General features: G+C 41.0%; 1 protein-coding gene across 1 annotated transcript in view; it reads left to right on the forward strand.

The window, feature by feature from the left end:
* Window positions 1-15125, forward strand: part of MAD1L1 (MAD1 mitotic arrest deficient like 1) — a 353601-nt gene that overhangs the window by 37437 nt on the left and 301039 nt on the right. Inside the window, exon 10 of the mRNA XM_017813643.1 lies at window positions 93-179. Within this exon, the coding sequence (XP_017669132.1) occupies window positions 93-179 (87 nt within the window). The remainder of the gene's footprint in view (window positions 1-92; window positions 180-15125) is intronic.

A 15125-nucleotide genomic window follows, 5' to 3' on the forward strand; every position in this document is an offset into this window, starting at 1 on the left:
CTGCCTTTGGTGAGACCTGTTTTATGGTTACGTATGGAATGTAGTTTTTTAACCAATGATTTGTTAAAAAATTCCTGTTTTGTTTTAATTAGGACACCTGATGATCTCTCGAGGCAAATTGTGGCCCTGCAGCAACGGGAGCTTGCACTGAAAGAGCAGAACTCCACCTTCATGAACAGGTGAGTGATACCAGTGGTGGATGCTGATGGCAAAACTGCTGTAATAAAGCACTTAGAAAGGAAACAAGGACTGCAAACTGAGAGACCAGCTCTTTAGATTTCCTTGATCTTCCATGGAGCCTTCTGTGCTGTCTTCTTTCTCATGCTGATTTGGAGCTTTTTGCTTACTTAAATCCTTCAGGGAAAAAAAAAAAGATGAAGAACTGTGAGTGGATACAGTGAAGAGTTATTCGAGCTTTATGTTATGAGCTGAAGTGTTTGCAAGGGGAAATGAGTTGCTTTCCCAGACCGTTTAATCTGAAAAGGGAATGTCACAGCAAAATGTGCAAAGTAGCCACCTGGGTATGGGAAAGGGAGTAAGGACTCTGAGGACTGTGAAATGAGTTGTAAAAGGACCAGTTTGTAGAGATGCTGGTGGAAAAGGATATTTGCAGTTTTGGTGGCAAAGTACTGCAAGGCTTTGGGAGGAGCAGTCCATTTATGAAGTGAGATATATATTTGAAATATGAGGGTGTTTAAGCCATTGCCCTGGTGTGGGAGTGAATATCTAATGGGAAAATGAATTTGTCTGCCAGAGCTTAACTTTCCAGCCTGCACTGGTTACACAGCCTTGCTGAACACAGCTCCTTAAGCGTGACACGAAGTGCTTCTCTCCCTCAGCACGCATATTCTTGCTTCCCTCACCGTTTATTTCCTCACATTAGGAACCCTCTGTCTGTTTTTGTTAAAAGCAATACCCCCTGCCTTTCAAAAAGGCTCTGGACTGTTTGCATTGCAGGGCTGTAGCTGCCTTGTCTAAGCAACAGGAGTGTGGAGAATTTCAGCCTTTGGTGTAAAGGTGTTGAATGTAAAGCAGTCACAGACTGTGATTGAGCACAGGACGAGCACACTTAGCTTGACGTGGGCAGCATTTGCTAATGTTTCTCCTGAGGTACATTTTGGTTCAAGAGACGATTGTCTGTTGGGCTCTGCCGTACTAATGATGGGCAGGATTCAAGCTGGGTGTTAAAAGCTTTGGTTGTGCTGCTGCTGTTAATGAAACTGTTTAGTCAGTTGTAAAATGGTTATCTAGGTGTAAATTCCCAGGAGCGAGCCAGCCAAATTGGTTTGTGGTTTTTTTGCTGAGGAGTTTACAGCGGGGGGGGAAAAAGAATCTCACCAATATAAACCACACATTTCTTATATTAAAAATAAACCAAGAAAACCCTCAAACCCACAGTTGATTAAATGATCAAATAAAATGATCAATAAAATGGTAGTGTTTGAGTTACAGATTTGGGTTGTTTTTTTTTTAAGCTGCTTTTCACAGCCTCTCAGAGAAGTGCTTTTTCTAAATTTATTAATGGCCAAGGGGAATCATCTGTTGAAAAAGCAGCTTTTTGGTAGTATCTGTTCATCTAGATGTAATCGTGCCAATTTAGTTTAAAAATAAAAACACGATTAAAATTACTTTTTGATTTCAAGTTAAATGGGCTGTAAAGCCTGCTTAAATTAAAATTGTAACATTTTCCTGATGCAATGCTGTGTGTCATTTCTGAAACTGGTAATTTTGACTTTCTTCTGTCACATACTTTATTCTGCCATGAAAGGTAGGCAATAAGATACATTTTTAAAAACCTTTCATTACAGATGATTTGAAAGTTCCCAGGAGAAGGTTTTGAGTCTTTGGAAATAAAGCCTCGTTAAGGAAGAAAACCTAATTTTCTCCTTTCCCTGAATCTTTTCCAGATTTAGCTGATGGTCTTCTCTTTTATTTGTTTCATAATTGTGTTCAGGATTGTCTGTGTGTTGCAATAACTTAATATGTGGTCGTGCCTCCCTCTAGTGATGGAGCCCAGCACTTATTCAGCTTTCTATTGTTGGTGGTTTTTTTTTTTCAGCTACAAGTTCTTTTGCCCTTAGTTGAAATATGTTGTCTTCAGTGCTGATAGTGCAATGTTTGATTTATAAAGTCGGTGGCTATGTGTGTATAGAGCAATGTGCAGTACAAACACCAAATATTATTGCCTGCCTAAAAGTCTTGGATTAGTTTTCTCCATTAAAATTAATGGTTTGGTAGATGCTTAAGAAAACATCATCAGATGTTGGCATCTAAATTTATTTTTATGGCAATGAAGTGGAGAATCTCAGATAGTCCTGGCTTACCTGTTGCTACAGTGCAAAGCTCAGTTTAGTAGAGGAGGTTTCAGTGTGAAGTTAGAGACAATTGATTATATGACCCTCTTCCCTAAATGGCTGATCACCAAGCTTTTAAACACAGGCAGAAGAATGCCTGGAAGGTAATTTTTTTGCAAGCTGATTATTCTTTGTCTCAGTCTTTACACTGCAATGAGCTTGTTTTTTATTCTTAGTAATGGTACCTTTCCAACAGTGTTCAGTGACTGTGATAGACGCTTGCCAGCTACTATTTGTCTCACAACCTGACAAACAGTCTCCAGTTTCTTTTCAATAACAGGAGATGCTCAGGAGCAAAGCAGGAGTTAATTGTTAATGTAGGGGCATATGAGCAGGAAGTGACTTCAGAAAACAAAGGAGGCGTGGAAAAGGTACCACAGGGGAATAATTTGCTATGTAAGGTGCCATCCATTTCTGTAAAACTGGAGCCAGATCTAGCTCAACTAGTGCCCCTTAGCTGATCTAAAATGGGGAGTTATGGTTAATACACACACAGTAACAACCTTTTCCAAAAGGCATATGGCTTTGCTAAACAGAGAAAATTTATTTTATCTCAATTTCCCATCCTTTACCCGCTTTCCATTTATTACTGTGTGTTTTTTAGAGCCAGTGCTTGTGTTACTGAAAAGCCCTGGGGATCATCCCACCACAAAGAGGCAACAGCATTATAAACCCACCTTTTGCATTGGTATTTGCTTGCAGTGCAATCTGTGTTTTGTGTAGCCTGTGCAGTTGCCAGTGTCTCAAGGCCTCCCAGAGATCAAATGATGATGCATATCCCATTTGCTCCATCACCCACCTTGGGTGCTTTTAGACACGGAATCGCAGCACTGAATTTCCTGAACCGTAGGTTGAAATCAATTTCTTTTAACAGTGATTGTTTACATGTTTGAGTTGCACAGACTCCCTCGGAGCTTGCTATTTTTCCTGGGGCAGAAAACCTTCCCGTGGTGCCAGCATGGGGAAAGAGGAGAGGGTCCCTTTAGCAATGAACACGTAAGCACCGACTCACTTCTCTTGGCAACTTCAGGATCGCTGAGTAATGTAGCTGAAAGTGCCATTAATCGTGTGTGATGGACTCTCACTGCTGGTTTGGAGTGTGTTGCTGGAAGTCTTATAAATAGAGTAAATTATACTTGCAGCAGCAGGAGGAAGTATCGTGGAGCTTTTTAACTGCAGAACAAAGATAGCAATCCGAAAGTTCAAAAGCTCAAAAGAAGATTGCCCAGGGTCACTTTGATAGCACCAAGTGTGTCTGCTCTGCTGTTTAGGAAAAAGTGATGAAAGGAAGGTGTTTAATTAGCAGGTCAAGTTAACCATGCAGCCACCATTAGTTAAAGCACATTTTCCCCCCTGACTGTGAATGCTGTAGGCATTGTGCACTGAAATGTGTTGATGGTTGTAGTTTATAATATGAAAAGTCGGCCAAGTGGTTCATAAGCTTTTGTCTTATGGAAAAATGATGTAGTAGTTGCACTGGTTTGTTTTTTTTTTTTTAAGTGAGAAAAGCTGCATATTTATTTTGCATGCTTTCTAGCTGCATATTTCGAGTCTCTGGAGAGATTTTCTACAACAATCCTGGCAGAGTATTCTAGAATTTGAGACATAGGGGGAAACTTCCCTTCTCATCAGCGTTGTCCTGTGAGGTGGTTAACATGAAGGAATGAGGCTGCTTACAGCTCAAGCTTTGCTGCAGTTCTGAAAGACAGGCTGTGAAAATGGACTTCTTTGGTTACTTGTGGTACCTCCCAGAATGATCATATCTACTTTTCCTCTTGTTGTCCAAATGCAGTATTGACTTCGGGCCTTGAGATGTCTTTTGGAAAGTCAAATACAAGGAAAGACATAGGTGAAGTTGGTTCAGGACAGGATGAAGGGCACAAAGGAAAATGGAAGAGCAGTAAATCTTTGGTTCTGGTGTTGAGATCCTGAAGCTGATGGCTTATTCCCATCAGCTGCTGTCAGAGAGCCAGCCATGTGTTTTGATATATTGTTTCATGTGGGAAAAGGGACATACAGAATGTGTTTGAAAAAGTATTTTCCTACTTCAGGTGCTCACAGAGTTGTGTTTAAAGTCATGGTTGTTTACCACTTTTACTCATATAAATCGTGTTAAACTGATTTGCCCAAAGAACCTGCTCTGTATGTTGCTGCTTAAAATGAAATAAACCCCAAAACCACTGAAGACTGGGGAATGTAGATTGCAAACTGAAAAGAAAATGTTTTTAGGTTGGGCAGCAGGGTTTGTTTAAAAAAACAATGGGTGAGTGATGATAAGCCCAGAGCCGTCCATCTCCATAAGGGCTGTTAGCTCAGAAGTGTTGTAAATCTACTGCCCATCTTCTCTTTTCCTTGGATGTCCCAAGGTGTGTCAGTCACAAAAACAAATAGAGCCTGTGAGACTTCTTCCCCTAATCTTCTGGAAAGTTGGACAGAAGTTTAATTACAGTGAAATGTCTTTTATCTGACAGAGGGAGAAGTGCTAGCTTTTTAATAGGCTTTATGAGTTATTTTGTGATCAAAAGAAGCACTTAATGTCTAATACAGGGCGAGGTAGGGAAGTTTTTTCCCTTCCTTTGTTCATCTATATGGCACATTGCACCTTGATTTATATGTGGAGGTGTCTGTGTACCTAATACCAGACAAATGTTTATTCACAGTGCTTCAGGGCAATATTAACTGCTGGCAGGTTCTGCATTCATTTACAGAGTGAGGTTATGAAGAAATGACTGTAGGTATTGCTTTTTTGTTCTCCAAAATGGATCTTTCCTTCACTTTTATAGCAGAAGGTACTTGGTAGTGTCCCATTAAGTGACCAATCTACATATTCAAACAGTAAGCTTCTAGAGCAACATCTGGTTATTCATGGCTCTAATTGGGTAGATACAAAGCTTTTCTAATTTTTTTCTATCATATAGTTAGCAGAAAATAGGAAGGCAAAAAATAATTTAACCAAGACATTGACTTATGCTTCTAATTCAAAAAACATGGGATTTTGCCCAGACCTTTGCTTTTCATGATTGTGCCATTTTTAGTCTGATTTCCTGAGGAAGTGAAGCTTATTACTGTGCTTTGTGCGTGTATGTAGATGAGATTGTCTGTGCCTACCCTACACTTTTGAACTTGCAAGTTGTGTTCTGACAAGTTTGGCAGATGGTAGAGGTCTCAAAAATAATAAATTTCAGCAAGTTTAGGGAAATCAGATCTTCATCTCCCGGGGAGACATCCTGAGGTCATGTCCTGTTTGGGATCAGAGCCCTGCAAGCAAACAGACACTCCTAAATGTCACATTGTCAGTGAGGCTCCTTTGAAGACCAGGCCTCCTTGGCCACCTTGAGCCTGGCACTCAGGGAGCCCTGTTCTGGTACCCTGGTAGCATCACAATCCATAATTCCTGCTATGCCATGCTTTCCAAAGGCTTGTGGCATTTGATAATACCATGGCAACGTTGTTGGCATCGTTTTCATGCTTTTCATGTTTTGTATCATTTTGATATGAGAAACAGAACTCTACTTGAGTCAGTAGTCACCTTTGGAGAGAGAAACCCATAGGAAACCAGGCAACTTTGGTTCTGGAGCTCACGGAACTACTCTTTCTGTTTAAAAGAAAATATATAGGGAAAGCCTAAAAAGCTGCCTAGAGGGGACAGACATAATGTTAACTGTACCATCTTCTCAGCCTGGAGCTCTGTGGAAACTGTGTAGTGCAAAATCAGTACAAATATTAATACTTGGTTCCTTACCTTTTATTTGACTGTGCTTCTGGGAGAACGTTCAAGGATAATCTGTGAAGTGCCTCTGTTCAGTGCTCTGATCACTTCTAATGATTAAAAAAATGTTAGAAATTGTTTAACTCTGTTCTTAATAGTTCTTGTTCCAATGTTTGTGATTGATCCTGGGCGTTGCTGCCAACATCCCTGGTGCCTGTGCATCTCTTTATTACTAGAGTAAACAATAGCTTTTATTTGTTAGTGCTCACCTGGAGATGCTGATTCAGCATTCCCTTGGTAGCAGTGTGCATTATTGACCAGAAAAATGTGTAAAAATAAACAGTTTGATAGGAAGCACAGACTGTTCCTGGTGGTGTGTTGTACAGCAGACACTGTGTTTCAACACGGAGCTTCACTGTAAAAGTTAGGGAAGGAGAAGCCAGCCTTGCATCTCTTCTGTGCATGACTCACATCTGCACTATAAATCTTTCGCTTCTGTGAGATTAAAATTCCTAAAAATTCTAGCTGGCTGAAATAGATGTATCTTAATACCAGTCAGGAGTTCTCAGAAACCACAACGAATATTTAGGATTATTGAAGTAATTAGAAGTCAAAACTTATTATCTATTTTCATTATTCTTATTCTTTCCTTCTTAGCAGAGGGATGCTATGGTCAAATTAATGATTTACAGGAGGCTGATGGGCAAAGGAAGAGTGCTCCACATTGGTGGTATATTTGTGATATGAATACAAAGGGAGGAATTGTAATCTCAGCTGTGCAGTAGGCAGCAGTGCAAAAATATTCTACTTTGAAACCAACAGTATTATGTAAAACCATATATTCAGCCTATTGCCAAGCTTTGTGTAGAGCTCTGGGAATTGTAGTGCTTTAAGATTTCCTGTTCTTAGGGATTTGTCTTTTATTGCCTCTGCAGCATGGCAGTATGCCTTGAAAAACTGGATGTGAGTTGGAAAGAGGAGGGCCTGTCAGTTTGGTAATATCTTGAGGAATCAGTCTTGAAGTCACCAGGATGGTTCCATGCCCCAGGTAGATGAATGTAGCCAAAGAAGTCTTGACTTAATTTCTGGAGCAGCTTTGTGTTTACCTGGGTTGTGCTGAGTCACTTAATACAGTGATTGAGTGTCTCATGTTCTCACAGGCAGATCCAGAAGACCACAGGAATGGAAACAAACACCTCTGCTCATCTGTCCTGCCTAGTCTGCACCTCGTTATTTTTAAGGCAGACAAAACACATTAATTCCTATCTATCAAGAATTTTTTTGTTTCCTTGTCCCCCAAAAGCATGTGTTACACGTCGGTTTCTTCCCCTTTAGTATCTTAAAATGATATTCCTGGCCACGGCTCCTGAACTGTTGAAGTGTTTCATGAGAAACTGTCAACAGTCAAACAAGTCTGTGTATAAGTTTTTTTCCTCTTAATTTGTAATGCTGGAACTGCAATATAACTTTCCTGAGCAGCCATGGGAAGCCAGAGGAGGATTGGTGGCAGAATGCAGAATGAATTTTCATTTACCTGAACACCTCCTGCAGTTGCTCTAAGAACAGGCGTGTCGAAGACTATGGATTTTTCTAAAGTATTTTAGGATACTGTTTATACTGTTTATTTTAAGCAGATTGATGGGGACAGGCACAATACACAGAGACATTCTACCAAGGTAAATGTGAATTCTCTAGGATTTTGTAACTGCTGTGAAGTGGTGTCAGTTCAAATACTGCACAGAATAAGGTTATGTCTGAAAAATAGATTGTCTGGCCTGGGATGTCTCAATCAGTTGATTGTATCTGCACGTACACTTTGTTCAGCTCCATAACTAATCACCTCTCTAACAATTTCTCATCTGGATCACATCATCTCTACTGCCTGCCACTTTCAGCCTGCTCTTATTGGTATTTTCATTATGTGTTTTCATTTTAATATTCTTCATGGCTGCTTGCATGCACATGTGAATATGCAGAGTGAAATACTGTATGTATATCACTGGTGGTGGTTATAAATATTCTCCTACTGTCAAAGTTTTATCATCTGTACAAAAGACATACTGCTTGGAAAGTTTAATAAAGAAGTAAGCTGCTTGTCTTTTTTAGCTGTGTAAGGCAAAAAAAAACTTGTCATAAATTGCAGTCAACCCCCCTCCCAAAAAGCAGCTTTCTCATGCTGCTCTGAAAGTTAAATGACTAATGTGCATAATTTATTTGAGCATCTGTGCTAAAAACTTGCATACCAAGTTTTAGTTCAATGTGATCAACAATGGCGAAAATTAGGATTTATCATGGAAATGCTGACGGATGTGAACATGTGTAGGCTAAACCGGTGCCTGACAAACCTTCTTATTGTGCAATGCTAATGGTGAAACACATTTTTTTTTTTCTGCTGTAATTGCATTTCCCCCCCGGCTGCTTAATTTTCTCCTTTTCAAATTCGGTAGTTTTAGCTGCACTTCATATTTGGATTCCTGCTTTTTCTGGAGTCTGCACAAAACCTCCTAAGTTGTCTTGTGATATTTCTAAGCATAAGATACCCTGAGCTGCCTGGGTGAGCGAGGGGAGCATTGGCATCCTGAGCTAGGGCTGGTGCTTTGCAGTAACGAGCTCAGAACAGGAGATGGTGCCGGCAGCCTTGGCAGCTGCTCTGGCTTCCCTCCCCTCCTCCTCCACCTTCTCTTCCTTGCACAGCCAGGGTGTTGTCACCAGGATTATAAATTCTGGAGCCAATTAGCTAAAAAATGTTACAAGTGAAAGGAAAGAAAGAAGCTGTAGAACATCTTGATGTGAATGTGCCTCTCTCAGAAACTCTTTCTATGGAGAGCTCAGATCACAGAATCACAGAATGGTTTGGGTTGGAAGGGACCTTAAAGACCATCTCATTCCAACCCCCTGCCACAGGTAAGGATGTGATTTACTGGACCAGGTTGCTCAGGGTTCCATCCTTCCTGGTCTTGAACACCTCCTGGCATGGGATATCCACAACCTCTCTGGGAAACCTGTGCCAGGGCCTCACCACCCTCTGAGTAAGGAATTTCTTCCTAGTAACTGACCTAAGCCTGCCCTCTGTCAGTTTGAAACCACTGCCCCTTGTCCTGTCACTGTCTGCCTGTATAAAAAGTCCATCTCCCTCCTTTTTATAAGCCCCTTAAGGCACTTGAGGACCACAATAAGGTCTTCCTGGAGCTGTCTATTCTCCAGGCTGCACAACCCCAGCTCTCTCAGCCTGTCTTCCTAAGAAGAGCCTCCTGGCATCTTCATGGCTCAGTTGTAGCCTTTTACTACAGCTCTGGTGTGGCTTTGGTGCAGCATCAGACACTTTTGAGGCATCTGGTTAAGGAAGGAAAAGCTGGTTTGGAGGAGTCAAGCAAAGGGAGAACAGCACAGGGCCTTCTTAAGAAATTGGGCTTATAAATAAGGTCTTCTGTTGAACATTGGAAAGATCCTGAGGGTTTGTGCCTTGCTAGTGCTTCCTTCTTTCTCTGTCTTTGTCCACAAGATTTCCTAAATTCCCAAATTCAGACTGATTGCTTTGTTCCTGCATGAGCGTCACAGAAGGGAAATGTGTTTATAGTCAGTTCCTCTCTCAGTCTCTCTTTGAAACAGTATTTGGTGTGGTTTTGGCCAGCAGTGGTTCAGCCATGCCCTGTTGCTTAGAAGAAATTCTGATAATTTCTCAGTGCAGTCATTCTCTTGCAGGAATGTCCTTAGGAAGGAGAGGAGATAGAGATGGGTTCAGGAGGGGTAGTTGGCAACTGGTCTAGTTATTTTGTTGCTGGTTACTTGTTTTATTTTTCCTTTAGCCATACAAGAAAAACTGTGGTAGGATGTGACATTTAGAGGGCCCACTGGGGCTGGATGTGTGGTCAGAAGGAAGGGCTGGGCATGATGTTCTGTTAGAGTTTAAAACAGTGTTCCAGCAAAATGTAATTTCCTTGTCATATATTATGTATAGACTGTTTTTACGTATTTTCAATATTTAAAACAATGTTCATATTCATAACTTTTAAAATATGTTCTCACTGTTAAGAGATGGAAATCAGTTAAAATAAAAACCATGAAAAAAAATCCCAACAAACCCCCCAAGCTTTCCTTTTATTCAAGTAACAACAATCAAATTCTTATGAGTGGAAAAACTACTGAAGAGGCTCTCTGTTTCTCAGCCAGAGAAAGCTTTTGAAATATTTATGGAAATAAACCAAAATGTGTCCCTTTCTGACTGTACAAATAAGGGATTATCAGATCTAGCCTGTGGCAGTTACAGTACACAGAGTCCAAAGCATCTACAACTAATAAAAACCAGCGTATGCTTTAAGAAAAAGCTGTGAGGGTTTTTCTTTATGGGACTCTACTGACAAAGCAGCACATACCCATGTGTTATCCTAATGAAAAAGTCTCTCTTCTTGCACCTTGCATTGGAGGTAAAAATTGTTATCGAGACAATGCATTAAAGAGCAAGACTGAAGTGACTTTGTAGCCCTTTCTCTTGTAGCTGGGAGTGAGGAGCAGGGCTGCTTCCATCCCCTCCTGCTGAATCCTGTGCTACCAGGCAGAGAATTGCAACACAGGTTGTCTGGCTGTGTCACACTCACAATTTATTGAGTGGACTTGCTCATCTGGTTCTTATGCCTTGCTTTTCATTCTACATATCTTGCTCTGGTGTAAGAATTGGAGCTTATTGAAGTCAGAGTGCATTTTGATGTTTCACAGAAGAATCAGCAGAGCCAGGTTTGTAAGGAGAAGTAATACCTTTTATTAGACCCACTGATAGGATTAGCAGGCAGACATGCCTTTGGGCACACAGCCAATGCTCGAATCTGATAGAGAAGCAAAAGCCTTTAAGCTAAATGCAGGTTGAGAACAATTGCTCTGAGTTTAACTTGATTAATCAATTGGACAGTTTGAGAGAGAAGGGATGTGGGACAGGGGCAGGTATAGACAGAAGAGATGAAAGGGCTGTTCAGGTCTGTGAGAAAGAGACCATCTAATGTGTTCTGATACATGACCAGGGTTTGGATACTTGGATAAGACAATGAGCAGAGTGAACTTTTTCTATAGAGAAGGAAATTGGAAGCAGGTAGTGTGTGTCATTTTTTTGTTGGATCTACATAGCAGTGAATCCGGTGCTTCACTGACTCAGCACTGGGGTGTCAGCCTTGCAGTTAAGGGACTAGAACTTCAATTTAATATTAACCAAAAATATTATTTTCTAGACTGTCAATAAAATAATTTTGCTATATTGTTTGACTTATCTCCTCTGGGCACTCAGGTGCAGCAGCAAGTCTGAACTGCCAATACAGTGACTGCTGAATGAGTTTTGTTTTGTTTGTCCAAACACTTTCTAGGATCAAGTGTGTTCTCTGAGCTGCACTGTTCCTGCCTCTTGCACTGCAAGTGCTGTGGGCTCTGCTGATGCTGGGAAAGGCCAGTTGTAGATACCAAGTGGGATGTTGGTGCTCATGGCAAAATCTGCTGTTAGTTTTGAGTAACTGTTTGGACTTAGCAGCAGTATAATGTGGCTTGTTTATTTTTTTTAACTGCGTTCTATTTAATAAAAGTGCACCTGCTGCTGTGTTACCTCGTGTCATGATGTGTAGTGCAGTGCACAGCCATGGGTGGCAGGTCTCTAACTTGCCTATTTGAGAGTAACATGATGTCTTTTAACATTGTATTTGTCAGATTTTTTCTTTCCTGATTGCATCCAAAAGGGAGAAAAAATGCTGATAATAACTGTGATTATTAAAAAAACCCAGAAACAGTAAGATAACCTGGGGCAGAGTGGCCTAAAAATACTTGATATTTTTAAGCTAATTACATTTTATATTGCCAATGACCTTTTGGAAACCTTTCATTTGCATGGATTGCACATGCCTCCAAGGAAATGCCTCTCTGCAAAGAGAAAATGCATGCCAGTTGTCTCCTCAAACCAGAATGCAGGTCTGCTGCCTGTAGAATGTGCTCTTTTTCAAAAGAACTTCATAACATGCTTATTCTGAACTGCAGGGAGAGTTTTGCCTGCTGGAGAAGATGAGTGCTCGGGGTGTGTAATTGTACCAGGCTGCTGCTTGAAAGTGAGGATTCTGTGTATAAACAGCAATGGTGGACATGCTTGAACTTACAGAGGAAATATTCAGTAATACTTCAAGCCAGAGGGGACTTGAAATTCATTCTGACTCCCTTGGGAAATTTGTGGCAAGCTTGTGAATGATGACCTATGGGCCTTATTTCAAACATACCTGCCAAGTAGAAAGCAGAAATTCCTCAGTTTTTGCAAGCTCTTATTTTGGATTTTTAAATTTTGTGTTGAAGTTGTTACTTCACCTCTTCCCTGAATTAATGCTGAACTGAATACTGGAGAATGAGACTGGATGAAGTTTTAGTAGTTTCTCATCTCCTGTCCTTTGGAGACAGTTGTCTAATTCTTGAATGAGAACTGAACGAGAGAGAGAGGAGTTGTTGCAGCTCCCATGGATAATGTAGCTGTCATTGAGGCTGACAGGAGTTACAGTGTCTTTCTCCTTGCAAACCCGGCAGTCCTGGTCCAACAGCCTCAGACTTCATTGGCTTTGATGTTTTAAAAATAAAGTGAGTGGCATCTTTTTTTAACGTGTACAGACTTTGAAGAAGTTCCTCATGTTCTTAAAGAACTGAATCAAGCCAAGGAATCAGCGTGGATGCTACCATGCTTGATCAGTCAGGCTAGTTTTTAATTGAAATCTTTTCCACAGCACTTGTTAAGAATAAGTTCCTTTCCTAGTTACCTTACTTCAAAAAGGTAGCCCACCATCATTGTCTCTGCTGCAAGATATTGAGCCACATTCTTGAAAGAGAAAAATCGGACATATCATAAAATCCGTGACCCTTTGCTGATTGTTACTAATACAGAACTATTTACATATTCCCATACTGGGATTTGTGCTGCTGGATATTCACCATTGTGTAAAGAGAGGCTTATGTGGAGGTCAGGGGGTGTGCAGGAAATCTGAGACCAGCAGAAGTCTTACAGCAGAGGTGAACCAGGACTTGTTTTAGAAGGAAGTTGATGGCATAAGCAATATATGTCTCCTGTGTATTTACACCTGGCCTAGACTGGAGCCTCTCTGGAGTATAGTAAATGTTATCTGTGTTCTTCCTAAGTGTGTACAACGATACATGTTTGTGCTTATGGTCTACAATGTGGTGCTTCTTTAATGCGTTAAAGCTGCTTCAGGTAAACGGGATGAGGGAGAGGCTGGATGGAAACTGAGAGACCTGTGTAAGACAGACCTGCAGAAATATTCAAAACTCAATGAACCTTTGGAAACAGTTTTGTTCTGGGCTCTGGTTTTGACCCAGGACTTGTGTGTGATGTTAAGCAAGTCAGAGATCTGTCCCTCTGGCTGGTGGGAGTTAACAAACCTTATGATGGGTTTATTAAAGCATGTCTTTGTCACTGCTTGTGCAGGGCTTTCCCAAAGAACAGTTCATGTCACTTGCAAATCCTGTAGCTTTTGTCTATGCCCCAAATAGAATTTTTTGAATTCTGCTCCATATAGACATGTGATAAAGCAGATACATTTTGTTTCGCTTCAATCAGCTTTGTACCCCATTCATCAAATAGCATCCTATTAAGAAAACAGTCGTAACCCTCCTAGGGAATGGAAGAAGCTGGCAATATTTTGTGGTTCTGGAACAGACCACTATGCAAAGAGACCCTGCCTTAGTCTCCTGTAGAGTTCATGCTTGTACTGTCGGAGTGACAGAGAGATAGGAACAGTTGAGAACAGCTTTGTTTTGGCACTACAACAGGGATTTGTTATGACAGTCTTAAGTTTTGTTTCAGTGTGGATTTGCTGGTTTGCCTTGCATATTATAAAGGTGTGTATTCAGTGACTGAGTGAGGAGGTAAGATAGGAAGAAAGAGGGAACAACCCATGAAGATGGTGAAGGGTCTAGAGAAGAAACCATGTGAGGAGTGGCTGAGGTATTTGATCTGTCCAGCCTGGAGAAGAGGAGGCTGAGGGGAGACCTCATCAGGGTCTGCAGCTTCCTTACGAGGGGGAGTGAAGGGACAGCTCCGATCTCTGCTCTCTGTGACCCTAAGAAACATATAGAGCTGTGTTAGGGGAGGTTTAGGTGGATATTAGGAAAATGTTCTTCACCCAAAGGATGATTGGGACTGACCAGGCTCCCCAGAACAGTGGTCATGGCCCCAAGGCTGACAGAGCTCAAGGAGTGTTTGGACAACACTCTCAGGGACAGGGGGGAATTATTCGGTCTGTCCTGTGTGGGGCCAGAGTTGGACTGGATGATCCATGGGGATCCCTTCCAACTCAGGATATTCTATGATGTAAAAATCCTATGTTCAAACTCTATCTTCTGCAGAAAAGGGGTGGAGTGTGAAGAGAAAAAGTATGTCATTACTGCCAAACCAGCTGCAGCTGAGCAAAACCATATATTAGAGTAAATCATCAATATTTCAGATCACCACTTTTATAAACAAATTTTAGAAAGTGAGAATGAAAACCTGAGGAAACAATGCAGAAGAGCAGTCTGTGTGTGTTAATGTCCCTTGAGCCCCTAGCAGGCAGGAGAAAAGGTTGTTTGAATTTTAATTTGATTTAAATTCCTTTTGATTTTGTAGTTCATGCCAATGGTGTGTATATTGTCCCTGGAAAGTGAGCAGAGAATGTTTGAAACTCCCTTACTTTTATGCTTGGCTAATTTTACAGTCCTCCCATATTTTGTAGCTGTAAAGGTTGCAGACTTTATTACATTTAAACTGGTTTTAATATAGTAGGTCATAAAAATTAAGAAACGAGAGGTAGTGTCCACTGCAGTGACGTTTTTAGTGCAGGGAGGATGCTTGTAAGTCACTGAAAGGCTTAAGCTGCAACTCCAGGATCATCTGCTTAGTGAAGTCAGTGCAGAAATAGGAAAAAAAAAAAAAAACAACCTGTCACAGCTGAGAATGAATTTCATTGTTAAAAAATTCCTCCTTTTCCTTTCATCTGAGGAGCTGGTTTACGCTTTGAGGCATCAATGCAGATGTGAGGAGAGGAGGGAGGCTCTGTTTCTTT

This window comes from Lepidothrix coronata, unplaced genomic scaffold, assembly GCF_001604755.1.
Source record: "Lepidothrix coronata isolate B3197 unplaced genomic scaffold, Lepidothrix_coronata-1.0 Scaffold41, whole genome shotgun sequence".
NCBI classification, from domain to species: domain Eukaryota; kingdom Metazoa; phylum Chordata; class Aves; order Passeriformes; family Pipridae; genus Lepidothrix; species Lepidothrix coronata.